The sequence below is a fragment of the Capra hircus genome, chromosome 11, assembly GCF_001704415.2.
Source record: "Capra hircus breed San Clemente chromosome 11, ASM170441v1, whole genome shotgun sequence".
In the NCBI taxonomy this organism is placed as follows: domain Eukaryota; kingdom Metazoa; phylum Chordata; class Mammalia; order Artiodactyla; family Bovidae; genus Capra; species Capra hircus.
The window spans coordinates 100449494-100476275 of record NC_030818.1 but is presented as its reverse complement, the minus strand read 5'-3'; the positions used below and the strand labels follow the sequence as shown (position 1 = coordinate 100476275).

Sequence of the window (26782 nt, the reverse complement as noted above, 5' to 3'; positions counted from 1 at the left end):
TATTCTTGCCTGGAGAATTCCACGGACAGAGGAGCCTGGTGGGCTACAGTCCATGGGGTCACAAAGAGCAGGATGCGACTGAGGGACTCACACACAAGGAGATGCCTGGCGAGAACCCCTCTGGAGGCTGGGGTGGGGCTGTTCCTTGTGAGATGCAGGGCAGTGAAGGAGCCGAGGGCAGTAGGGGCTATGCAGGCAAGCAACCCGGCCCTGCAGTTACCTCTTTAGGATTTGCCACACAGTGAGCCTGGTGAGACGGTTCACAGCAACATAAACACGTATATCCCTTAAGCATGTTAAAAATGTTCAACCTCACTCAGAGGAGAGCTACTAATTAAATTAAACCCATAGTAAATCCAAGATACTATTTCCTACTGACAAGTCCCCAAACTTGATAACAGGGGCTCTCAGCTAGGCTCTGGGGATACAATTACCCTTGTGCATTACCAGTGAAGAGAGTGTAGCTATCAACATAGTATCCACCTTAATATCTACTACCTACTACTATCTATTGATACTAAGTAATACCTTGGTATAGAAAGTAATTAAAGTGATTCTAAAATGTATCCAGGAATGTATCTAAAAGGTACCTGGACCAAGAATAGCCAAGGCAATCCCGAAGAACAAGTCTTACTCTGGGCTAAGTTGCTTCAGTCCTGTGCGTCTCTTTGCGGCCCCACGGACTGTAGTCCCCCAGCCTCCTCTGTCCATGGGGTTCTCCAGGCGAGGATACTGGAGTGGGCTGCCGTTTCCTTCTCCATACTCCACTGGCTATTAAGACTTACTTTAAAGCTACAGTGTTTAAGACTTCCTGACACTGGTGCCAGGACAGACAGATAGAACAAATAAGTGAGCAACCCGACACAGACCTGAACACACGTGGACACCTGATTTATGCGGCAGCAGACGTTCTCCTCAGTTAAAGAACTAGTTAAATATGGGGGGAGGGGAACAAACCATTGTCTCTACATAGAGAAAATCAATTTCAAGTGAACTATAGGTCTAAATGCGAAAGGTAATAGAATAAAACTTCTCCATGACCTTAGGGTAGACAAATATTTCTCGTATAGGACCAAAAAAAAAAGCACTAATCATAAAGACTGTTAAATTGAACATTAGAATTAAGAACTTTGGTTCATTAAAGATACCATTAAGAGAATAACAGAAAAAAAAAAAAAAAAGACAAGCCACAAAGTATGAGAAGATACTTGCAATAAATGCATTCAAAAAGTGATTGAGAATATAGAAACAATTCCTATGAATCATTAAGATTCATTATGTATGTGTATATATGCATGATATCCAAATAGCCAATAAACATCTGAAGAGGTACTTAATATCATGAGTTACAAAAAAAGTTCAAATTAAAACCACAATGAGACACTACTGCAGAGTCCCATGAAAAGTGGACATTTAAAACACTGACAGTATCAAGGTTTGACAAGAATGTAAAGAAACTTAGTCTCCTCTACTGCTGATGGGAACGACACTGATGCAATGACTAGAAAGCTCTTTGACGGGGAACATGCCTATACCGTGTAAACAAGCGATTCCACTTCTAGGCATATAATAAGAACGTTCGTAGAAGCATTATTTGTAAGTAGCTAAAACTGAAAATAATCTGCATGGCCATCAATAATAGCATGTGCAAATAAATTTTTGAACACTTATAGACCAGAATACTAATTAACAATGAAAATGAACAAACTACCAATACCTGCAACAACATGGATGAATCTTACAAAAATAACGTGGAATGAAAGAAGCTGTCAAAGCAGAGAAATCTACATAGATATATACTGCTCGGGTTGAAAAACCTGTAGACCTGAGCCTCTGCTTCTGGCCACAGTGCAGTATCAGATATCCTTTCGCCCTAAGCAAATGCAAAACTGAACAAAATAAACGAGACAACTGTTTTCAGGCATAAGACAGCAGGCAGGGCGGTGACCCTTAGAGAAGAGGAAGACAGCAGGGACGCTCGGACTTCCTGCACGGGGCACTTTCCCAACCGTGGTGCAGGGAGACGATGGCGCCCAAGCTGACAGCAGCAGTCCCAGTGAACTGCAGAAGACAGCCCGGACTCCAGGCTGCTGAGGCAACTGGAGCTGCAGGCAGGACATCCGAGAGGTGGAGGCTCTGGGAAGCGGCAAGCGTAAGACAACAGCAGGTGGCTGACGCACGTGCAAGGTGACATTCCACAAGGCTCAACAGGCAGCGTCGGCTGCGAGGGTGAGCAGTGAGCACAAGTACCAAGATTTCACGGGGCCCGAAACACGCACGTGCAGCCAGTCCAGAGCGGAGAGACCTTGCTAAACATCAGATTCCAGAAAAGTCAAGCATTAGCATCAAGAATGTCCTCTACAGTAAGGGCCTTGCCTCTGGACTAAGGATAAATCCAAAAACAGACTCACTCTAACAAAATACAAACCACCTATGGGGCCAAAAGAACATGTCAGTAACTTAACCGCCTGTCAGAGCAAAATGAAAACCTCTCTAAAGTATTGAAAATCCCTACAGTGTAACATGCACATGTCTGATACATAATCAAAAATAATTAAACATGCAAAGAAGCAGGAAAATGCGACTCCTAAGGCAGGGGAAAAGAAATCAATCAAAATAGACCCCAAGATGAACCAGACTGGGCTTCCCCTGTGGCTCAGCTGGTAATGAATTGGCATGCAGTGCAGGAAACCTGGGTTCGATCCCTGGGGGGGGAAGATCCCCTGGAGAAAGGAAAGGCTACCCCACTCCAGTATTCTGGCCTGAAGAGTTCCGTGGACTGTATAGTCCCTGGGGTTGCAAAGAGTCGAACATGACTGAGTGACTTTCACTTTTCACTTTCACCTGACCCAGATATTTGAATTAACAGACAGGTCTCTACCTTCAAGAATTTGGAGGAAAAGATGGACCTAATGAGTGAAAAGATGGTGAATCTCAATAGAAAAATTCAACCTATAAAAAAGAACCAAATGGAAACTTCAGAATTTAAACTGATTATATCTGACATGAAAATTTTAAAAAAACTGAAGATTAGAAACTGCAGAGAGTTAGTGAACTTGTAGATCAACAGAAAGTATCTCAACTGAAAAATAGGAAGAAAAAAAAAAGTCTGGTGACTTAACAGAGTTTCAAACTATATGACATGAAAACTAACAGAATACCTATAGTTACATTTTCATGCTAAATATTGCCCTTGTATGCCTTTTCTTTTTCTTCATCAATCTCACTAGATGTTTGCCTGTTTGATAAATTTCTTTCAAAGTCAGCTTTTGGTATATTTTAAAAAATTTTTTGTCTATTTATTTACTTATTTGGCTGTGCTGGGTCTTCACTGTTGCAAGTGGGCTTGCACTAGTCGCAGTGAGCAGGGACTACTCTTCACTGGGGTGCACGGGCCCTAGGCGAGGTGGCTCAGGAGTTGCGATGCACGGGCTTAGTTGCTCCATGGCATCTTCCAGGACCAGGGGTCAAACCTGAGTCCCCTACGTTGGCAGGAAGATGCTCAGCCACTGGACCACCCGGGGAGTCCCAGCTTGCGGCATTTTTGATCATTTCCATCTCTCAGCTTGTGTTTTCATTCTTGCCACTCTTCTTCTTTTGTGTACCGTGGGATTACTCTGCTTTCCTGGCTTCTTTAATTAAATGCTTAGTTACCCCCTTCTCCCCCACCATCTTTGTTTTCTAATAAAAGGTTTTAAAGCTAAAAAAAAAAAAAATTTAAGATAGAATTAAAAGCAAAAAAAACCCCCAACCTATCATAGCTGTGATTTTTAACATCTGAGGATCGGCAACAAAACACACCAAAAAAGAAACTGAGCAAAAGTACAGATAAAATAAGTATACACAAAATAGGTAAGGCTGTAGAAGATTTTAAACAACACTGTCAACCAACTTGATCTAATTCACATTTACAGAAAATTACAACCAACAACTGCAGAACACATATTCTTTTCAAGCAGAAATGTAACATTCAGTAAGACAGGTCAAAGGCTGGGCCATAAAATTAATCTCAGTAAATGTCAAAAGACTGCAAGTTTTACAGAGGATGTTCTCTGATGACATGGAATTAAGTTTGAAATCAGTAAGATACCTAGACTGTCCCAAATATCTGGGAATTAAACACTTTAAAAACAACACATCAAAATCTGCCTTTAAGAAGGAGGAGGGAGTCAAGCAGAGTGCTGAAAGGCAGATGGGTTTTGAACACACAGAACAGTGATGTCCGGGGCACAACCACCACACAGAAGATGTACACAGAAGGCCCTAAGGGAGTGCTTCCCCTTACTGCAGCTCATCTTCTAAGTAGTGGTCTTAATCTTTTTAGCCCATAGACTCAGATAATATGCCTGACATACTCCTATGGGTATAATTCCCAACTCAATCATGTTAACTCGTCCTTTTCCCTCCCACTCATTAAATGCATCTCTTTGCAACACACTTCACAACACACCAGTGGTTATCACATGGAGATCTGTGGCACAGGCAAAGTCCCTAAACATACAAAGTGATCTCTTCTTTTCTCCAATTTCTATTATTTTCTTTGCTAGGCTGCTTCATTTAAAGAAGGTAAAAACTCTTTCAGCTAAATCATCTTTGATCATCCTCCGTTACTAATCCCATTTTTCTGTTTTCTGAATTTTCTATTTACTTCTATATTATTAGCTTATTTCTTAAAAAGGGGAACAAGGGACTTCGCTGGTGGCTCAGTGGTAAAGAATCCACCTGCCAGTGCAGGGCACATGAGTTTGATCCCTGTTCCGGGAAGATCCCACGTGCCGCAGAGCAACTAAACCCATGCGCCCCAACTACTGGGCCTGTGCTCTGGAGCCCTGCAGCTGCAGCTGCTCAAACCCGAGTGTCTAGAGCTCCACAAACCACCGCAATGGGAAGTCTGTGGGCTGCAAACAGAGAGTAGCCCTCACCTGCTGCAATTAAAGCCAGGTGAGGCTTTAATGAGAAAGCCAGCATGCAGCAACGAAGACCCAGTGCAGCCAAAAATAATTTGGCCAAAATAAATAATAGGTAAATAAAATTTTTAAAAAACTTACTTGTAATGCCAAAAATAAGTTTTTTTTTTAAAAAAATGGGGAATAAGATTTTATGAAAAACAAAGCCATACAAAATGTATTAGACTATGAAAAATAACAGGATGCCTGAAGAAATGTACAAACATACAATTTTGCATCTTAGTTCATGTATCACAACCCCAATCCCTAACATAAAGTACATGATATAATCTTTCCAAACAACCCCTTTATTTAAAGACCTGATTGAACTTTAATACCTATAAGACTCAACAGCTGTTCTTTTTCCCACCTCCTAGCCTGTACGGTTACACAGTGTAATTTAACAATAGTAAGAACTATATTGTTGCTCTATCAAGTTCCTATTTGATTACCTTGCATAAAGTTTCATTTAAAAACAGTGAAATAGTTTTAAACTGAGAGTAAATAATTTCTTATAATCATTTTTCAGTTAAGCTCATAATAAAACATCTGATATGTACAAATTAAATAAGTAATACCCTGAAAACATAGAATGTACTAACTTAAAAATTTGAAAATCTAGAAATAATTTAGAGGAAAAAACCTTCAATTTTAAAAAGTACTAACTAGAAAAGCATTACAAAGCTTTACAAATTGAAATGATTTTATATGAAAAACATTTACTACCAAGAAAAACAGGAAAACTTGTGTGCAAATTTTTTTTTAACTCCACAACTTTCTGATTTAGGGTGGAAAAACCTAGAGAAATGGGATTTAAAACTTAAACATGAATTAAAATCATTCTCTTGTAAAATTTTGAATATCACCACCTTGACCCCCACAAAAGAAAAAAAAAAAATCAAACTAATTCTACATAAAGGTGTTAAGTCTTAACTTCATACACTACCGAACGGCACCTTGCTTATGTGAAACACACACGCAGGTTCTCCCTTGGGGATGTCATCCACTCTCGTAGCTTTAAATACCATCGAGAACCTGGTGACCCTCAGGTTCCCTCTCCAGCCTGGAGTGCGTCCCTGAACTCAAGCTTGGAGCATGCATGTATGCGTATCTGACATACCCACGCACAGGCACCTCACACGCAGCGAGCGCAAGCAGCAGCTCCAGGTGGTCGCCGCTTCCTCACCCTCCCACCCTCTGGCTCCCATTTCACGAAAAGGCAACTCCATGTTTCCAGTCACTCAGTCCCCGAACCCCTGACTTCTCTCACATCCCACATCTAAGAACAAATCTAGTCAGGAGAGCCTTCAGATACTCACAGAATCTGACCTCTTGACCGCAGCCACCGCCCTGACCAAGCCAGCGCCATTCTCACCCAGACTAGTGCCATCAACAGCCGGTGGACTCGCTCCTGCCTCCTCGGCTCCCCTTCAGGACGAAGCAGCCAGAGACTGCATTACAGCATGAATCAGGTTGTGGTCCTCCTCTCTCGAAATTCTCCCAAGACCACACGAGGAAAAGCCAAAATCCTTGAAATGGACAAGAAGGCCACTTTCTTCCCCAGCCAACCTCCCGGCTCCCTCATTTCATCTCCTGCAACCCTCCTTCACTCTCTCTGCTCCAGGTACTCTGGGCTTCTCGAACCTGCTAAGCAAGCTCTACCTAGGGCCCCCATACGCCTTGATTCCCCTCCTGCCTGAAAGCCATTATTTCCATGGCTTGCTCCCTCACCTTCCTCTTTAGGTCTTTATTCAAACCCCACCTTCTCAAAGAGCCTCTCTGGCCACCCTAACTAAAGTCACCCCCTAACATTCCCTGTCCCCTTTTCTGTTATTCAGCTCCTCAGCAACTCTATGTTTTACTTGTTGCTGGTGCTGAGCTCCTTATTGCAAAATTCAGGCTTAAATTGAAGAAAGTAGGGAAAACCACTAGACCATTCAGGTATGACCTATGTCAAATCCCTTATGAGTATACAGTGGAGATAACGAATAGATTCAAGGGATTAGACCTGGTAGACAGAGTGCCTGAAGAAATATGGACAGAGGTTCATAACATTATACAGGAGGCGGTGACCAAAACCATCCCAAAGAGAAAGAAATGCAAGAAGGTGAAATGGCTGTCTGAGGAGACCTTACAAATAGCTGAGAAAAGTGAAAGTGAAAAGGAGAAACGGAATGATACAGTCAACAGAGAACAGCAAGGAGAGACAAGAAAGCCTTCTTAAGTGAACAATGCAAAGAAATAGAGGAAAACAATTCAATGGGAAAGACTAGAGATCTCTTCACGGAGAAGGCAATGGCAACCCACTCCAGTACTCTTGCCTGGAAAATCTCATGGATAGGAGAGCCGGGTGGGCTACCATCTATGGGGTTGCCCAGAGTCAGACACAACTGAAGCAACTTAGCAGCAGCAGAGATCTCTTCAAGAACACTGAAGATACAAGGGAACTTTTCACACAAAGATGGCCACAATAAAGGACAGAAATAGCAAAAAACTAACAGAAGCAGAAGAGATTAAGAGGTGGCATTAATACACAGAACTATACAAAAAAGGTCTTAATGATCCTTTTAACCAGATCCAGATAACCACAATGGTATGATCACTCACCTAGAGCCAGACATCCTGGACTGTGAATTTAAGTGGACCTTAGGAAGCATTACCACGAACAAAGCTAGTGGACGTGATGGAATTCCAGCTGAGCTATTTCAGATCCTAAAAGAAGATGCTGTTAAAGTGCTGCACTCAATATGCCAACAAATTTGGAAAACTCAGCAATGGCCACAGAACTGGAAAAGGTCAGTTTTCATTCCAATCCCAAAGAAAGCCAATGCCAAAGAATGTTCAAACTATCACACAATTGTGCTCATCTCACATGCTAGCAAGGTAATGCTCAAAATCCTTCAAGCTAGGCTCCAGCAGTATGTGAACCAAGAACTTACAGATGTACAAACTGAATTTAGAAAAGGCACAGGAACCAGAGATCAAATTGCCAACATCCACGGGATCATAGAGAAAGCAAGGGAATTCCAGAAAAACATCTACTTCTACTTCACTGACTATGCTAAAGCCTTTGATTGTATGGATCACAACAAACTATGAAAATTCTTAGAGATGAAAAAAACAAGAAATTCGTAGAGATGGGAACACCAGACCACATAAGCTGCTGTCTGAGAAACCTGTATGCAGGTCAAAAAGCAACAGTTAGAACCGGACATGGAACAAAGGACTGGTTCAAAACTGGGAAAGGTCTTGCTGTATATTGTCACTCTGCTTATTTAAGTTATATGCAGAGTACATCATGTGAAATGCTGGGCTGGATGAATCACAAGCTGGAATCAAGACTGCCAAGAGAAGTAGCAACAACCTCAGATATGCAAATAAAACCACTCTAATGACAGAAACTGAGGAACTAAAGAGCTTCTTGATGAAGGTGAAAAAGGAGAGTGAAAAAGCTGGCTTCAAACTCAACATTAAAAAATCAAAGATCATGGCATCTAGTCCCATTACTTCATGAAAAATAGATGGGAAAAAAGTAGAAACAGTGGCAGGTTTTATTTTCTTGGGCTCCAAAATCACTGCAGATGGTGATTGCAGCCATGGAATGAAAAGATGCTTGCTCCTTGGAAGAAAAGCTATGAGAAACCTAGACGGCATATTAAAAAGCAGAGACATCACTTGGTTGACAAGGGTCCGTATAATCAAAACTACAGTTTTTCCAGTAGTCATGTATGGATGTGAGAGTTGGACCAGTAAGAAGGCTGAATGCCAAAGAATTGAAGTTTTTGAATTGTGGTGCTAGAGAAGACTCTTGAGAGTCCCTTGGACAGGAAGGAGATCAAACTAGTCAATCCTAAAGGAAATCAACCCTAAATATTCATTGGAAGGACTGATGCTAAAGCTGAAGCTCCAATACTTTGGCCACCTGATGTCAAGAGCTGACTCACTGGAAAAAACCCTGATGCTGGCAAAGATTGAGGGCAGGAGCAAAAGGAGACAACAGAGGATGAGATGGTTGGATGGCATCACTGACTCAATGGACATGAGTTTGGGCAAGCTCCGGGAGATGGTAAAAGGCAAGGAAGCCTGCTAAGCTGTAGGCCATGGGGTCACAAAGAGTCAAACACCATTTAGTGACTGAACAATGAACAACAACCCCACCAACTAGAATGTAAGTTTGAGGAGGGTAGGGAGGTACTTTTACCCACTAATGTATCACCAATGACTAAAACACATAGTGTGAGCTCAATAAATATTTGCTGAGAAAAGAAGGACACATTAAGGTAAACAAGTTTACTAGGGAATGCTTTCAATCCTGTTTTACCAACTTTCACAAAAGTGAATTTTTAGTCAAGACACTGAAATTTGGAAGGAACAGAAGGTCCATGAAACAATACCATGGTTTCCTTCCCCCCCGTTGCCTGTACATATGGCTAGCCCTTTGACCTGAATAATCCTAGCAAAAAGCTGCCAGCTGCCCATTCCATTCAGGTTCATCACCACCACCACGCCACACATTATTCTTGGCTTCCAGATTCATGTCTGGTCCAACACTGTATGTAACGGCTGCAAGTTTTTTAATCCAAACTATATGGATATTAGCCAACTCTAGAAAGAGCAGCCTGTGAGAGATCAAGAACCATTTGCTCCCCTGGGAAAAGTATACCCAAAGTCCAAAGAAATTCACTTGTCTTCAGTTAAAACATGATCTAGGCAATTTCTTTCATTAAACAATATTTATTACAAAGAGCTGACTATCTGTTGAGACGTCATCAATTTGTTCTTTAGACCCTCCTAATTTGGGTATTACAAAATAGAACAAATTTGTTGTGAAAAGTCTGAAACATCACAAATGCAAAGTAAAAAGTGAAAGTTTTCTGCTATTCCACCTAACTCCCAGTTCCCTAGAGATTAACAATTATGTCAGTCTAAATGCTTCTATACTTTTTTCTGTACATGAACAAATAAATAGCTAATTTTTGTTTTACAAAAATGGGGCCACACCATGCAGACTGATCCCCAAATTGCTTTTTTCCACTTACCATTACACGGACAGCTTTCCGTGTTGGCATTTACAGCATGTTGGCAATAAACATCCTTATGTGATTTCCTATTTCTGTTTGTTTGCTCACTGCCCTACATGACTTCCTGATAGACTTTCTATAGCAATAGTTTAAAAACTTTTATCTCACGACCTCTTTACACTCTTGAAAACTAAACAGAACCCCAGAGTGCTTTTATTTATATAGATTATCTCATCAATATTTACTATAGTATAAATTTAAACTGAAAATTTTTAATTATTCATTTGTTCATCTAAAAATAAACATGTTTATTTTCACTGGGAAATGCCTTGTTTACCCCCGTTTGTAGATAACTGTAGATACTGTTCTTTGAAGCTACACCAAACTCAGTAAGTGGTAGTTTCCTACAGGCTAGTTTTGATACAGAATCTAAAACTCTTATCAATTAATATTTGTATTGTTACATTAAAATTCAATGGTCCATCTTGCCCCTTGAATGAATCTTTTTCACCTGTGCTTGACTTTATAACATCATGTGTTGTCATTTACAAAATATCAGTTCACTGAATCATGCAGGTCTTCCAAATAATGTATTCCATTATAAGATATCAAAATAGTGTGTTTATAAATATTACCACCAATCTCTACTTCACAGGAGCAGATACAAGTTTTCCAAAACCCTAATTGTTGCTGGAAAGCAAAGATGTTTTCATTGACAACAGACAATACCAGCTGTTCTCCTTGAAACACTTTTTAATACATTTTTAAAATGTGAATAACCACAGTTTGTCAGTAAAAATGGTAGTCTATGAAAAAGCAGCAAGTTCGGCTTGAACTAACCACTGCCGAAAGCTCTTCCTAGAGACAAACAGCACAAAGAAGTACTTTCCAGTTCCTTCAGTGAAGATTACAAAGATGTATACATAATACTTGAGAACTGATAAAATTAATACTTCTTGCTCTTTCATCAGGAACATCCTTAAGTGAAAACCAAAAAATATACGTATGCATGTATTATACTAGTTTACTATGAGTGCGTGGCATGAAGAACACAATGGCTACTATGGTTAGTTGCCACAACCTTGATTCATGCTTAGAAGCTGCATTACTTTTGCACCATTACTGCGAAAATTGCAAATAACATCTTGTGTGAGTGTAAGCTAAGGTCAGCTCAGTCATATCCAACTCTCTGTGACCCCATGGACTGTAGCCCGCCAGGCTCCTCTGTCCATGGGATTCTCCAGGCAAGAATACTTGAATGGGTTGCCATTTCCTTCTCCAGGAGACCTTCCTGACCCAGGGATAGAACCCTCAACTCCTGCATTGCTGGTGGACTCTTTATTGCTCAGCCACTGGGGAAGCCCAACATCTTAGAATTGTGTTGTGAAAAGCTTTCACCTCTGGATCCTCTGAAGGGGTGAAAGGCACACCAAGGGCACTACACTATTCCATGCTAGGACAGCCTCCTAGAAGTGAGATTACTGGGTCACTGCTATGTACATCTTAAATTCAGATATGATTGGTCAAAGCTCTCCAAAATGTCTGTACCAGTTTTCACTGGGGGTGGCAGAGGATGAGATGGCATTACTGGCTCAATGGACATGAATATGAACAAACTCCGGGAGGCAGTGAAGCACAGGGAAGCCTTGCAAGCTGCAGTCTATGGAGAAAGTTGGACGTGACTCAGAGACTGAACAATTTTCACTACCTAAGGTTGCACGATCATCACTGGTTGAAATGCAAATAATTCACTTACAAATCTTGATCGTGGGAAGTACCATAATACGCTATTTACCTGTCTAAAACCAATGCTAAAATACAACTCGTGTTTCAAGGCAAAAGTAAAATCCAAGTGCCCAGATTATTTAGAAAATCAAACCTCAACTGTCAAATACAAGTTCACTGAATAGAAAACTTTGTTTATTGCAGTCACAGGTTGTTAAGTGTATTTGTGACTGAATTTCAAAGTATATGCTACTTGCACACGTCTTCCATTTGCTTACAGAGGGTGGGTGGGCTGGACTGATACTTAAATAAGTACTAGGTCTGAAAAATGTCAGGCCGTGACAGTACAAACGGTATGCTAATTAATTGGTGCGTGGCTGGCCCCTGGCACAGACATGGGTCTAAGCTGATCCTTAGCGTTAAAACTTCACGCAGAATTACTGGACGTGACCAGAATATGTACTGTCAGCACTCAAATGCCAGTGGTGTTCATAAAAATGTCAAAGACAACCTTTCTTGCCCCAAGTGTCATGTGAAACAAAGAGAGGAGGAAAAAGCTCCATTCTGAGGAAAGGACTACTCCCCATCTCAGGTGAAACCACTGAAAGCTGGGGCTCCTCAGTTCACAAGGAATGTGGCCTCCCCTCAGCTGTTTCCACACAGCTCCAAAGTGAGGATTTTCAAGTTCTACTTATGACTGAAAAGATCAAGGTTATTAGTGTCAACTAGGGCCTGTGGTTTTCAGCTCTGGCGAGTGCACAAACCCCTTTGAGGATAAGATTGAAAGCTCCCCACAGATAAAGCAGTGAAGGATCCATGTACTTCAGAGGAAGGAAGAGCCCAGGCCGTAGGTCAGAGCAGAATCATGGACTATGGATCCTGTGAAATCCCCTAAGTCCAACCTCCTCAGGAAGCTGGAATGGTAAAATGGCTTGTCCAAGGTCAACGGTGAATTAGATAGGGAATCAGGCAAGAAATAAGCAGTAAGACTTCGAATAAAGCCATCCAGTGTCATCAAGTAACTTTTTCTTATACAAAGAAAGTTCCACCGGAGATTAAAAGATACCTAGAGGAACTGAAGTTTTACATAGAACTGGAAGGAACCAACACAAGCCCTGTGGTTCCAAAGTTCCTTACGCATGGCAAAGCGGAAAATAGGACCAGAAATCTTGAAGAGCACTCACCGTGTTCCACAAAAACATTGCAGTGTGGACCCCCGTGCCTCGATGATTCCTTCTTGCCTGCTCCTTTGATAAAATGCAGGGCAGGCAGACTTGGCCTCCTTTGGTCCCCAAGAACTTTTCCAGGCTGCTGCCCCATAAAGCAAGGATAGGCACCCCTTTCCAGAAGAGGGTTCAAGATCTTTCAGAATGTTCAGTGAGCTGAGAAGGAAACGGTCTTTACGTGGGATTTCACATTCACCGCATCTCCACCAGTCAGTAACTGAGGTCAATCACAAGACATCTTCCACAATAAAAGGAAGTGAAGATTTTAGGTTGACGTGTGCAAACAGGAGTTCCGATTATATTCGCAGTTTATCAATTCGAAGTAATGTAACTGCAGTGCGACCTCAAAGTTCCTGGATTTCAAGTGTCTGTTACTGGCTAAGTTTCCTCCCTTTCAAGGAGAAAAACCTAAAGAGAAATATTCACAGGGGATGCTGTACAACGGTCAGTGAGGCTAAAGTCGTGTCGATTTCCACACATCGAGGAAACGTGGATTGGTCTTGGAATGCTCCTCCAGAACTTTTCCTGGGGAAGTCACCCACCCCCTATCTTGGTGTCTCCATCTTCCAACAAATTTCCTGCCACACTAGCTGCCGCTCCTGCTTTTTCTCTACTCTGCTCTCCGGAAAAGGACACGGGTCACCCCGACTTCAGCGAGAGCTGGCCCTCTGACGAGAAGGAACGCATGGCCAGCAACTTTTTAAGTCCGCTTTTTAAAAGGCCTGTGAAACCAGTCCAGGCTTTTCCTCTGCATTAAAGTTTCTGGCTGGGCTGAGGCTGAGGGGGCCGTAGGTGACATTGGAAGAAGTCAGGGCATTACAGGCTCATGGGAGCAACGTTGGGGGGCTGGGGAGGGGAGGCCACTTGACAGCAGGGAAGGGTTTTGAATGAGGGGGGCGCTCCGAGGCCAAACTTGAGGCCGGGATTCGGAGTTAAGGGGCGGCTCGGGGGGAAAGAGGGAGGCTGCCGGGGCGGGGGGCACGGGCGGCTTACTCCGGGGGGCGACGCTCCTCCAAGCCTCAGGAAACGGGGTGTCCCCAGGTCTGGGGAAAGAGACCACAACCCCAGGGTCCCAGAGCCGGGATGGAGCTGATAAGGGACGACGGGCTCTCGCGGCCCCGAAGGCGGGTGGAGGACAGAACAGGGAGGAGGCCCGGCGGCCTCAGCTGCCCCGAGCCTTGGGGGGAGTCTCTGTCCGAGACACCCCCCTCCCCCGGGCCCGGACGTGGCTAGGGCCGCCGCTGCCAGGCAGTCACATCCCCCGGGCTCCGTCGCAAGACCCGGCCTCCCCGCCCAAGTAGGGGCCGTGGACAACGCAAGGCGGGCTCCTCAGCTGCAGGACCCAGGAACCGGTTCCGGCTCCGGCGCTGCTCAGGGACGGTCACCGACCCCCGCGGCCGCCATGATGGATTACTAGCCGCTCCACAACGAGGCCAGGCCCCGCCCCGGCCCCGCCTCCCGATGACGTCCGGTGCGCGCCTCGCGTGGGGACCGGGACCCTCCAGACACCGCTTTCGGAGACGCTGCGGCTTCTTTCAGCTCTGGTCCCCCTGCCCTGCAGGGCCTGGCCCCGTACGATCTGTTAAACGTGGTTCTCTAGAGGGGCAAGGTGAGTGGTAAGGAAGCTCCCGCCTCCCCTGCACTGCCATTGGTCCCCGAGAATCCGGGTCAGCTCCCTCTCCTGCATCCCATTGGCCGACGCGGCTAGAGCTCCCAGCCAACCACTTTCGGCGTAGCCCGCGGGGCAGGCCGGGACTTGTGGTCCTGCGGCGCCCCCGCCCCCGCCCGCGCTCGCCCGAGCCTTGCCTTTTGCTCCCGGCTCCTGAGCGTCGGTCCCGCCCTCCTGGGAGCCGGTGGACTCTAGCCGGCCTCGCGCAGGGCTGGCCAATGTCTCCCTGAGGGGGTTGGTAAGGCCGGCGAGGAACCAAAGCAAGGGGAAAACTGCGGATTGGATTTCCCCAAAACCGGAGTTGGATCGCTTCCTCGAGCTTCTTTAGGAGAATTTAGTTCACTCCAGGAAACCGACGTTATTTGGTGCCTCCACTGCCGCCCCTCACCCCCAACTTCCACCTTGACTCCAAGCAGCATAAATATTAGAACGAGCGAAAAATAAACAACTGGAGAGCATCGACATATTGCTAACGAATTGTTTCTTTGGAGTATCAGGGAACCCACTCATTAATAGCATTTTAAGAACCTTTCGGAGGCATCGCATAAACATAAGTGTTTTGAGTGAGAATCTTTAAACTGTCCAGTGATGTATGTCTTTTTCTCAAGAAAACTGGAGGTGGGGGGGGAACAGTAGAAAAAGATTACAATATCTAATTTCAGGGGTGTACACATAGTCACATGAAAACATGTTAGCCGAAACTGTTGAGAACTAGCTAATGACCCATGCAACCGGATCCACACATGCCATAACCCATTTTTATGCAACTAAAATGTACCCTCCTGGTCCCCTTCTTCACTCTCCAAGTCTCCCCAGAGCAATGCACCTGCCACGATATACCTATCTCTAAGGGAATCCACTCATCACACCTAATCTACACTATGGTCTTCCACTCTTTATAAGCCATATTCTCATTTAATCCTTACTGTATTGTAGCCCAGTAACACAAGTAATGTTATCCCCTGTATACAGATGAGGAAACCAAGTAAGATGTGAGTTACTCAAGGTCACTGGCCTAGTCATGTGACAATTTGAGCCCAGATTGATACTACTCCAAAGCCTTGAATTTTCTCTTGTACCATTCAATATCAAGTAACTGTTGATCTAATGTTAGTTATTTTAGAAATTGCTACTGATAGTAGGGGAAAACCAGTAGCATTATAGGTGTTGCACGTTCGGTTGTGTATTTTAGAAATATTTCTGCTGGATTGGGAAATGGTGCTGATTTTATAGATACTGGCTTGTAAAAATAGAGTTCCCTGGAGGTACTGAATGTGAAGCAAATTCAGAAGCAGAATTTAGATGTTAACTGGGTTAGCTTTTCTCTATCACTGAGTAGTCTGGCTGATGAACGTCATCCTGGCTTATAGATCAGTCTTCAAGCATCAATACCCTGTTCCCTCTATTTACCCATCACCTTATCTTTACCATCACCCTTTCTCTTTGAAGATTTCACTTTTTATTCCTTTTCACGCTTTCATCATTTCCTATGCATCTTCATTCTTCACTCTCTAGCTTAAAATTGACCAATCAAATCAGAACTCTAACCCACATTTCTTGAACTAATAAATCATTCATAAGCATTATTCAGCCCGTGTGCCAAGCACTGTCCTAGGTGCTGGGGTACAAATGAAGCGTGGGGGTGGAAGGACTCATCCTTGTCTCCCACAGCAGACATGGGAGGGACAGGCAGTGTACAAAATGAGTAACAACCCAAAGTGTAGGTCTCAGTGCTGGAAATGACATTTCTGGACCCCATATCCCTTCACTATCAGTCCAACCCCTTCTCTCAAGGGTTGCTTTATGATTCATCCAAAGAGCTTAAGCCTACTGATCCATAGTTGCTAATGAGCTTTAATGAAGTCACTTTAATTATCTGAATGGCTTTCATTTATAAACAAGTCATATCAAACTTTACAAGGTTATCATGAGAATCAAATAGGACTTTATTTCCCATAAATATTGAGACTAACTATGCTTTAGAGGCCAGCAGCACTTGATTTAAAGGTTTATCCCTACTCACGATTTACTTCCTGCTATTTTCTAGTTTTAGGTGAACCCCCAAGCCAGACTATAATATTTTTTTCCAGAGATGCACTGTGTAACACTGTAGAATGATACTCTTAAGGACTTAAAACTAGAATCCAGAGCCCAGCAAATGCCTGACAGAAGTAAATAAATGTTGCCAAATTTGAATAAATCCCTTTAAGCTCATATATTCCACTAAGAATGACGTAGTTCGGCCTAATTTTGTGCTCACGCTTATAAAGCAAAGCAACCTACACAGTGCTAGAGGAATTCAGAACCGGTGTAAAAACTTCAGCTTTATTTAAAAAAAAATACTGAAATTATGCTTAACAAGGGCACCCTCTAGTGGGCCACAAGAAAAGTACCACTTAGTAAGTAATCACTATTCAGGATATACTGAGTGAACATTATAGGCTGGCAGCTTGGCAGACCAAGTGAGAAGGGCAAACATTCAACGAACCCACTTATGGCCCTGATCAAAACCAACCCAAACCAGGCATGCAGGCTCCCCTCCTTCCCCATTCCCTTCCCTTCAGGGACATACAACCTAGAACATGAACTCAAAAACAGGGAGCAAACCTACATCTGCAACATAGCCTGTGCAACACTCAGTTGATTGCAAACTCCTCAAAACAGGAGACAGACTGAATATTATAAAGACGTACAATTTAACAAAAAAGAGCTGAGCTATGTTTCAAAACTGTCATATGCTCCACATTACTACTGAAACTGTCCTAGGGTTAAATTGTACTAGGTGTTCTGGGTTTAAATTTAAGGGCCTCTGTCAGAATTTCTGTCTCCCAAGTCATCCTTCACCTGTATTTAACTCCCAAGTATTACACAGAATACAAGAACAGAAACAGTGATGCCACATATATAAATTAAAAAAAAAAAAAAAAAAAAAAAACAGCTCACCAAATAGCACTCTCATATGCTGACTTTAAAAGAACTGTTTACCCCAAACCCCAATCAGGGCACCATGTTTAGAAAGTCATTTGAAAAAGAATACAAAGGAATTCTAGCCATTCTCAGTTAGACAGAACTTCAGTGTCTAGTTTTTACCTTTCAACCCTGAATTATTCAAAAGTAAATGCATTGCTGCTTCAGTTATAGGAGGAAAACCTTTTCTTTTTCCATCTCCACTTTTTTACTTTGTTTTCACGTTTATCAGAGCACCCAAAACATTCATTCTCTCTCTCAATTATTCAGCTTCTTACAGATCATCCTCAAAGGCAGAACAGATTAAGGCAGCCTGGCGGGGATGTACTTACATCTGTCACTAGGAGGAACATGTAACAGGAAATGAGAACCAACCAAGCAAAAGGCTGCCTGGTCGCTGTGTCCTTCCACTGACTCTTGGGCTCATTTTACCAAGCTACACTCTTCAGTGTCATTCTCGAGATGCAGAGGAGGTGGGAATGGAGGCCAAAACAGACAACTGGGGGGATCAGGGAGGCTATGTTTTATATAGGGGCAATTTCATGGGGCACTGTGCCTGGTGAGTTGACGGTGACTGCAAGACAAAAGATTCCCCGTATGATTCCAGGATAGGAGTCTATTCGGCTGGAACTCAGAATGCTTTTAAGGGCCTGAAACTACCCGTAGCACCCGAAGTCTGTGGGCAACTCAAGGGGTCGGCAGCAGTAATCACGTTCCCCCTCGCTTTGCCTTAAAACAGGAGAAAGTAGTATCTTCAAGGTAGAGGCAGCCTGATGTAGGTCCAGTGATGAATTTTCCGGTTCTTCACTGAGCTGCATGCAGAGACTGCCAATCAGATTCTCCACTTTCAAGGACTGCTCTGCTCGGGTCCACACAGTCCTGGCCTTGAGATGCTTCTTCTTACCCCTCCTGTTCCAAAAGCCTCTGGCGTGTTTCCATCACAATTTCCTCCATTATTTCTGGCTTTAAGATGTCTTTGATCTGAAAAAGAAAAGACAAAAGGTAATTTGTTCAGTCAGTAAGTACACCATCAAGCCGACCCAAATGCAGAAACCAAGCCTGGCTAACACGAGCCTTCCGTTTTCCTTTCGTTTATCAGAGGCTACATATTGCCAGGAAGGATCTGCTAGAACTAGCTTAACAAATCAGCAAGGTTCTCTGGGATATAGCTAACAAGAACAACAACGCTATTACTCCAGCATTCCCTAGAAAGGCAGCTAAAACTGGGATGGCCAAGATGAAGTCCAGGGGGTCGCTGTCATAAACCAGCCCCACCTGGCACCTCCAACTGCCCACAAACCCTCACATGGACATCAGACATTGAGAATATTAGCATCTCGGGGAAAGCTCTACCAGCCAACAAGGGAGTCCACCAGGTGAGTTCACATTGATGGGCATGGTGAAGGGACGTGGGGGGACGAGAAGCGGATGACACGGCACGCCTGCTCACACAACAGCGAGAAGGGGGCCCTGGGTGGCATACCTGATGCGGAAGGGATGCTTCATAGCAGTACAGGATGCTGGTATCATAGAGCATCATCCTCTGAGTTGCCAGTGAGACGATGCAGTTCCGGAGCCGGGAGATCACCTCTCGATCCGCGAGGGAGACCGGCTACCAGGGGAGACAAACAGAATCAAGACCAGAATGAGTGAACGGTTACAGCGGATCACAGGAACCACTTACAACTGAGGCGGGATCACTCTGGGACTCCAAACCAAGCAAACTGCTGACTCCAGGGAAGATGAAAAAGGATGGCTCCCCAGTGGCTTTTTGGCTGTTACCCTGCAACTGCCATCTGGGCCAACAGAGATCAAAGTCACTGATTTCATCTCTCCACAACAAGAGAGGGCAGCACGATGTTTTGAGCAGACTTCAGTGGAAATGCAAACCAGCTCAAACTACAGCCACGCAGCAGGGAGAGACGGGGAGCGCCCCCACCTGCCGCAGAAGCACAGCACCCACTCAGTGCCTCTGCATCCAACAGGGCAACGGCGGGCGGCGTGTGCTCACCTCCAGGTTTGCGATGAAGCCCCCTGCATCGTCGTCTTTGTGCTCGGGGGTTGGGTAGACCCAGATGAAGCCGTTGTTGCCCAGGATCACTGACGCACCGCACGGCAGGTCATGGAAGTGGGTCTTCTGCCGTTTCACCAGGGAGGGGGAGACCTGAACCAAAACGCCCTGACCTAGCTAAAAAAAAATATATTGTACATTAAGTCACTAGGATCACCAGTGAGGCGACTATACAGCAGAGTACAGACTGTCCTAGGGAGGCTGGAATCGGGGTCCTTGCTGGTGATAACTGGCAATGAACGCGCATGCACAGTAGAGAGACACCTTCCGGAGGCAGGTGTCACTTACACACCCCAACAGAAGGCGACTCTCACTCTCTTCTCCACCATTTATTCTCCTTTGCAAGCGTCATCATGCTCTGATCCAGGGCTGGTGTGATGGCTGAGAGAAGGTGGAGCCAATGAAGATGCGGGCTTGAGCCTCTTGAGGGCCAAGGAGCACTGCCCTGTTCCACCTTGACCCCAACCGCCTGGCCTGCCCATGATTCATGCCACTGGAGAAGGGGACTGGCCTAGGGCTGGGCACAAATACATCCCCGGTCCTGGCAGGTGAGCTCAAGGCCCACATCCTGCAGAAGGCGTGTCTGCTACAGGCCTTGGGCCCACAAAGGTCAGCACAGGCAGTGAGCCTGTCTCCCCTCCTGATTCAAGGGTGAGGGCGTGGCTGGCTGCAGCCACTCCACTGACCAGCAAGGTTTCTTTTCCACTCAGAAACTGAGAAAGTTCACCCAAACAAAGCCAAGACTAATGAGTCATCATTTGTTTGGGAAAACATGCTGTCATTAAAAAAAATAAATAGCCTCAATAATGTCTTGTCACCTTACAGCAAGAAAAGCAACAAAATTTCCTTTAGAGGCTCAAGTGACAAACCCATCTTTCTTAACAATAATATCCATTTTCTTGATTGGATGTTTGTCCAAGGGCCGGGGGCCATCGTGTTTCATCAGTCCATGAGCTCCGTTGGCTGCAACTCAGGACTGAGGCCATGCAAAGCCACCGCACCCCTTGGGAGAGAGTGAGACAGCCGCGGGGCCAGGCCCAAGGGTCATAGGGGCTCTTGTGCCAGAACAATCTATTCCGCAGAAAAAGGGTGAGTGTTGTCGTGCTTTACGATGCTAGCAGCCCACAACCACCTGAGTCAGCATGTGAAATGCCAGCCTGTTAGCACTTAACTTCCAGGTGCTTTAGGGCAGAATGCCAGAGACAGGTGGAGACCGGGAAACGGATTTGAAGTCTCATCCAGTGAGAACACCCAGAGACCAACTTACTTTTCCATATTTGAGACTCCTCGTGTGCAGAGAGACGGCTCCATCAGAGAACACTGCCTGGACCTCAGCCTGGTCGGTGATAAAGGAACAAACACTTTCTCATCACCCGTGTCCCTGGTTCTCCCTCCATCCTCGCGTCTGTCCACCAGTCCCGCCTGCAGCTGTAGATGGACTCAGAGGTCACACTGCTGTGACCTAACCTCTCCCCCTCGGCTGTCATGAATATCCGGACATGAACACCACCTTTTCTCCTTCCTGGGATAAAAGTTAACATCACCAGGAAACTTTGAGCTGGCTTCAAGCATGAGCCACCACAAGTTATAAGACCCAAAAACCCGACTGAGCAGCAGCAGGTCTGAACAAGAGCTGCAGGGTAGCCTGGGCTGAGGAGATGGGGCGGGGAGGGATAAATGAGGCATCACGGAGTAACATATACACACTGCTATGCATAAACAGATAAACAAGAACCTACTGTCTAGCTCAGTAACTCTACTCAATATTTTGTAATAACACATATAGGACAAGGCTGTGAAAAAGAATCACATATTCTCATATGTGTGTGTGTATAACTGATTCACTCTGCTACACACATAAAACTAATTGTGAGCATGCGCACTCAGTCACTCAGTCGTGTCTGACTCTTCGCAACCGCCTGGACTGTAGCCCACCAGGCTCCTCTGTCCCTAAGATTCTCCAGGCAAGAATACCGGAGTGGGTAGCATTGCCTTCTCCAGGGGATCTTCCCAACCCAAGGACTGAACTGAATCCCGGTCTCTTACGTCTCCTACATTAGCAGGTAAGTTCTTTACCACTAGCACCACCTGGGAAGCTCCCAAAACTAACTATACCTCAAATTTTTTTTTAATGTAAAAAGAAAAGCAAGAGACAGGCTGCAGCAGAGGCCTTAGCTCTTGGTCGAGGCCAGGATTACCATTTTCTCCTGTGAGAGACCGACAATCTAAGCCCCATTCCCCAGCCAACATGAAGATGCTGGAATGCAAGGTGAAGGATACACTGATAAGGTCCCCTTCCTGTAAGAAACCTCTCATCGCCAGCTCGTCTTCTGCAGATCTTCGCCTCTGAAACACACAAGAAGGCCACGTTAGGGAGTCTGACCCTAAACTGCGCGGCCCACCACGCTCCACTAGGACTGGCTACCTCCTACTTAACTGTATCTTTGCTCACACGTTTCCGTTTATCTCAGATTCCTGAATTCATTGTTAAAATTCTAGCCATCCTTCAAGGATAGGATCAACTTCCAACATTCATTTTTCCTATAAGCTTCTCGCGGGGAATTTAATCATGTCTTTTGTACAATCACACACTTGTTTACTCTTGGACTGCAGGGTATTTAGACCAGTTATCTCATAGTCCCTGCTAGTCTAAGCTCTTTCAGGAACTGAATCATGCCTCCTGGATCTTGGCGTTCTCCAGCCAGCCAAGCACCACGAGCCTCTCTGTAAATAGATGCTCGCCTGAAGATAAGGCTGAAGCATGGCATTTTACAAAAGGAAGCAGCTTAGGTACTGCGGTTGTCTGGAATAATCAAATACCATTCGATTCACGTAAAGCTGATTTGTAAACACAACTGATTTGTAAACACAGTTTTCAAGCAAGACCTTCACTGAACAAAACTGATACACCCAGAAAAGGAAAATTATTAGCACCAAGCATCTGAGAGAGCTTCTCTCAACTCTCCTTTGGGATTTCCCCACAGACATCCCAGATTTTACCACATACCAACTGCTGCCTGAGTTGGGAGGCTTGGGCCAAGTGAAAAGCCTACGTGTACATCCAGACAGCAAAATTCACAGCAGACAAACAGGAGTACAAGTGGCAACCTCAGTATAAAGCAAAGTTCTCTGGTGGAGCAAGGGATCCCAGCACTCTCACCAGCAAGCTATACATAGTCCTAGCTGGAGATCCTTACCAGCTCTCCTCCGGGAAGGTTCATGGATGAGAGAAGCAAGACTGAATCCAGCCTGGAGTTGGTCTCCACTTTCCACCTCTTCTGCTGAACCTACAAAACAAAGGAACCCCACACCTGGACACATACTCCAGAGGCCAGAGCTCACACTGTAAATGAACAATAACCCCTGATGGGACAAACCACTTACATCAAACTGTTTACAAACTGTTTACATCAAAGGTCACGTAAGAGCCAAACACAATGAATCCTTCTTTCATGTAACTGCATGTAATAGGACGACTATCTCATCCATTAGATCACCAGCTCACTTTTACTTTGTAAAAACCAATCTGATAAGACTTTACCTCTGTGATTCTCCCCACTACAATGTCTCCCACTTCACCATTATATCTGAAAGAAAAAGCAGAAGGTCCTCCATTAGTGAAAAGCCCCCATGACAAGACCGAGTACCATTTGCGATTTCAGTTAAACAGCACGCAGGCCTGGATCAGGCACCACATTTGGTAAGCTCATATAACCATGCTGTTCGAACTTAGTTTCAGGAACTGACAACTTCCAACATTCCTATGCATATCAAGTCTCCATCAGCTATTCTTACACCATTTATTACAAGGAGTTCATTAAGTCTGAAACCCCTTATTTTGTTAATTGCATGAAAAATGGATACGCAAGGGATATTTTCTGGTGGGCTCTGGAACACAGACGAGTTCCACATCAGCTAGAGGAGGAGAAAGGAAAGTGAGACAGGTACCTCCCAAACCGGTCTACTCACGTCTCCCTCAGCCACTGGCTGCATGTCTCAGATCCCTTTCCTAATTCCTCCTCCCAACTCTAATGATGAATTAGAGCCTCCACACTGAAGGCTAAGTCCTTGGGCCTCTTCTCTTTCCAGCCCACACTCACTTGGTGAGCTTACCCAGCTCGATGGCTTTAAATACCACCGATGAGTCCACCACTCCCCTGAATTCAGGCTCTAGCTCTAGTCAACCACTGGCTACCCAGCACCTTCACTTACGTGCCTAACAGGAATCTGCGTAAGTTAGAAACCTCAAACAAAGCTTTCTAGCAGCCCCTTCAATTCCACTATAGTAAATGGATCCTCTCCCAACTGTCACCGGCCCAGGAAATAGCAACTCCACCCCTCCGGTTGCTCAAGCCACAGTCCTTGGAGTCTTTGGAGGAACCCCGTGTATCTCCCTCCTCCCCTCTCTCTCCTGCTCCAGGACAGGTCCAGCAGCAGATTCTACGACCTCTACCTTACCAATGTAGGCAGAAAATAAAAAGCACCCCAAAGGAAGAAGTAAAACGATCTCTTCTCACAGACATAGTCCTACGTGTAGAAAAGCCCACATACAAAACCCTACAGCTTTCCACAGTAAATATACACAGAACACAAAATACAAGCAGACCTGATCACTATTCCCCAAGTCTATGGCTATCACCTTAGTCCAAGCCACCACCAACCGAGATGATGAGAACAGAGCAGGAATCCGGCTCCCTAACCCTGCGCCACCCCCGCCCCCAACAGCAGCCAGAGTGATTCCATTAAAACAGAGGGCGGATCAGGTCCTTCTGCTCCCGCTGCTCCAGGGCCTTCCCAGACCGCACAGAGTGGAAGTCAGAAACGTTTCTCGTGGCTGCAGGGCATGCAGACTGCCTACCTCACCTCTCTGCAGCTGCTCCTACTACTCGCCAGCTCACTCTGTTCCAACCCCACTGGCTCCTGTTCTGGGGCTAACCTTTATTGAGCCCTCAAGGCAGACGGCTCTCTGGGTAAAGTACTTTATACACACTATTTCGGTGAATTCCAAGGAAAATCCTACCCAGGAGGTCAGGCAAGGTCTCATTTTGCAGGAGAGGGAACCCAAGTTTGAAGAGGTCAGATATCGTAGGGAAACCTTTGAAGCCTGCCCTTACCGACAGTCATCTCTACCCTTCCTCCAGTCATGTTCCCGAAATCCCAGCCCTACAGAATGACAGGGCAGGCAGGGCTGGGGGTAGGGGGTGTGTCATGGCAGAAAAGACCTGGCTGTGCAACTCAGATGCCACAAAATACACACCTTTTGCTCTCACCTGGTTTTCAAAGCTTTTACACAGATCAACTTGTTTACTCGCTCCACGGAGCCAGCCACAGATGCAATGAGCTTCTCTTCCCCCATGTAGGTTCCATGGCCCCTGTTGCAACAGGAAGATACAAAGGATACCAGGGTAATATTTGAGGTGACCTCTCGCAGCCAGAACAATGTGTTCCTCAAATCTGACTCCTCCTGCCTCAAAGACAGGCTTTTCTGCTGGCTGCCACCTCTGCCTAAACACTCCTTTAGAGTCCTACGTGGCCATCTCTTGCACTGTACTCAAGTCGACTCAAATGGCACTGTTTCCACCAGGCCTTCCTCAACTCTCCCATTTGAAATAGTCACCCGCCCTGCGGCTGCCATCCCCACCATATTTCCAACTTATGCTCCACTTACCCTGCCTCACTTCTTAATTCTTTTCTACTGCATTTACCAGCAAATATTCTAAATAACTTGTTTGTTGTGCTTATTTCTCATCTGTCTCTCTCAGAACATAAAGTCCACCAGGACAGAGATTTCCTCTTTGTTCAGTTTATACCCCAACCACAAATAAAATTTATGGACTGCATGAATAAAGGACTGAATCTTAAGATTTCCTGGGAACCAATAATGCCAAACTAAGAGGTTAAAGGGCAATGGAATAAATGCTGTACCTCTCTCATATGCATATGGGGGGAGGGCGGAGGCTGCCTGAGGTATGACTAGTGTTGACCACTGTGATGGTGATAGAATGGTGAGTCTTACTTTTTTTCATAATCATTACCCCTCATGTAATCCTTCCCTGGTGGCCCAGACAGTAAAGAACCTGCCTGCAATGCCAGAGACCTGAGTTGGATCCCTGGGTGGTGAAGATCCCTGGAGAAGGGAATGCAACCCACTCCAGTATTCTAGCCTGGAGAATTCTATGGACAGAGGAATCTAGCGGGCTACAGTTCACCCGGAGGTAAAGGGTCGGACATGACTGAGGGACTAACTCTTCCACACTTTCACTTTCATGGAATCCTCACCACTCTCTGGAATAGTTATTATTATTTTACAGACGAGGAAACTGACCTCGGAGAGGTGATACAGCTAATATTGTGACGGCAGCAGGACCAGAACCCCAGCTGCCCTTAAGTTGGAGCCTGCCCTCAGACTCAAAGTTACCTATTCTGGTGCATGTAACATAATATATTTGCATGCCCCCTAAGCCCAAAATGGCAACCCACTCCAGTATTCTTGCCTGGAAAATCCCATTGACGGAGGAGCCCGGTAGGCTACAGTCCATGCGGTCGCAAAGAGTCGGACACGACTGAGCGACTTCACTTTCTTTAAGCCCAAGCAATGGCTCGTTCCAAAACCGTGCCCCTGGCTAGGAGACTGAATGCTGAGGGCTAAGTGGAAGAAGTCAAAAACGCCCACCATCCCTTCCGCCTGTGAAGGGGCCCTAGCTGCAGGCCCCAGCTGCAGGTTCAACGAGGAAGGCCTCAGAATCGGGGCCTGAGGCACAGGACCCACGAGTCACAGCTACCAGTGTTCGGGACAGGAAGGTTTCGGGGGAGCTGAGGCAGCTGCAGACGGAGACACACAAGAGGTAGGAAGTAGGAAGTCCGAAGCCTCGAAAACGAGGCAACTGAGATGCTCCCAGATGCGCCCTGGGTACCGCGAGCACTTAGATGCAGAACACAGGCCCAGGTTTCATGCGGAGAGAAAGCAATGCAGCCGCCCCTGCCGCCCAGTGTCCCCACAACCCCACGTACCGCATGAAGCCTGTGTCCGTGGTGATCGTGTCCCCTGGCACCACTAGGTGCTTTTTACTCTCGCGGCCCAGGCTCTCGCTAAGAGGCTTCCGAGCGACGGGAAGCCTCATCTCCAACGCCATCTTGGCGCCAATAACTCGCGCAGG

At 45.3% G+C, this 26782-nt stretch overlaps 2 protein-coding genes across 3 annotated transcripts in view; both read right to left on the bottom strand.

The window, feature by feature from the left end:
* Window positions 1–14521, bottom strand: part of ABL1 (ABL proto-oncogene 1, non-receptor tyrosine kinase) — a 138435-nt gene extending 123914 nt beyond the window's left edge. The window contains exon 1 of one of the 2 annotated variants that reach the window (XM_018055990.1): window positions 12877–14521. In XM_018055990.1, the coding sequence (XP_017911479.1) occupies window positions 12877–13012 (136 nt within the window). In that variant the 5' untranslated portion in view covers window positions 13013–14521. The remainder of the gene's footprint in view (window positions 1–12876) is intronic. The other variant, XM_018055988.1, reaches the window with a different exon arrangement.
* Window positions 16513–26782, bottom strand: EXOSC2 (exosome component 2). The gene is made up of 9 exons (XM_005687271.3): window positions 26637–26782; window positions 24896–24997; window positions 23167–23212; window positions 22823–22912; window positions 21906–21971; window positions 20893–20961; window positions 19566–19742; window positions 19038–19166; window positions 16513–18535 (listed from the first exon to the last, which is right to left on the bottom strand). The coding sequence occupies exons 1-9, from the start codon at window positions 26756–26758 to the stop codon at window positions 18455–18457; spliced, it is 882 nt and encodes a 293-aa protein (XP_005687328.1). The 5' UTR covers window positions 26759–26782; the 3' UTR covers window positions 16513–18454.

Coding starts and splice junctions, on each gene's coding strand:
- EXOSC2 (XM_005687271.3), bottom strand. CDS start 26,758: ATGGCGTTGGAGATGAGGCTTCCCGTCGCTCGGAAGCCTCTTAGCGAG. Junction 24,998..26,636: donor ACGGACACAGGCTTCATGCG/GTACGTGGGGTT, acceptor CTGTTGCAACAG/GGGCCATGGAACCTACATGG. Junction 20,962..21,905: donor AGGAAGGGGACCTTATCAGT/GTATCCTTCACC, acceptor ATCACCGACCAG/GCTGAGGTCCAGGCAGTGTT.